At 40.5% G+C, this 924-nt stretch overlaps 1 protein-coding gene across 2 annotated transcripts in view; it reads left to right on the top strand.

The window, feature by feature from the left end:
• Window positions 1–924, top strand: part of LOC107098859 (carnitine O-acetyltransferase-like) — a 27,189-nt gene that overhangs the window by 7,999 nt on the left and 18,266 nt on the right. For both annotated transcript variants that reach the window (XM_015396720.1, XM_015396721.1), the window contains exon 3: window positions 384–502. In XM_015396720.1, coding sequence (XP_015252206.1) covers window positions 384–502 — 119 coding nt within the window. The remainder of the gene's footprint in view (window positions 1–383; window positions 503–924) is intronic.

The raw sequence follows: 924 nt of genomic DNA, 5'->3' as shown, positions 1-924 counted from the left end.
AGAGGCGAGCGGGCCTGAGGCAGCTGCTGCTGGGGATTCCCATATAATAAAATATTATTTATATTCCATATAAATAATATTTTACGGCAGGATGGTAATCTGGATGAACCGACTGCTCAAAACTAAAGATGTGAGACAGCAAGGATATTCAGGGATAAAAGCCTGATTTAAAAACATAAATAATCTGGTCTGATTCAACCGTTTCTATAGTAACCTGTTCCATCAAATGAACTTCCAGAAATGTTTATACTTTTGCCTTAATTAGTTGCAACTTTTTTGCAGAAGATGTTGGAATATTCAATGATGGACATGTTCATCCTGAAACATTTAGAGATGGACCTCCTCTGACTCAGGCCTTAAACTCTCTCTGCGTGTCTCTGCAGCTGTCCCAGTGGTGGGTTCAGGTGGCCTACCTGGAGTACCGGCTGCCTGTGGTGGTCCATTCCAGTCCGGGTCTGGTTCTGCCCAGGATGGACTTCAGGGATAAAGACGGACAGATCAGGTGACGACTTTGCCCTGCCTGCGCTCAGATCCTGATCTGTGGTTCTTTAAACCATGATTAAATACCACAGTAGCTTCAAAAAGGGATCATTTTACATCTCATCAGGTTTTGACTCTCCAAAAAATGTATCATATTCTTAAAATTAATGTGATATAAAAACATAAAATAGTTTATAGATCTAAGGTGGAAAGAAAAAAAAACTTTTACCCTGATTCAGTGGAAATAAACCCCAGAAAAACAGCCCCGAAATCTTCTATAGAACCAGAGTCCAGCTGGATGTGGTTTAATCTGAGCTCAACAGAAACGCTTCTGTTTCTGTTGAGCTTCTGTTGGCCAGAGAAGGAAGTTCTGCTTAATTTTAAAGCTGAGTTAGATCCTAGATTAATACCTTAAGGTTTGAATGTCTCCCAGAGTTCTGATCA

This window comes from Cyprinodon variegatus, unplaced genomic scaffold, assembly GCF_000732505.1.
Source record: "Cyprinodon variegatus isolate N-32 unplaced genomic scaffold, C_variegatus-1.0 Scaffold817, whole genome shotgun sequence".
Taxonomy (NCBI): Eukaryota; Metazoa; Chordata; class Actinopteri; order Cyprinodontiformes; family Cyprinodontidae; genus Cyprinodon; species Cyprinodon variegatus.
This window is presented reverse-complemented; position numbering and strand designations above follow the sequence as displayed.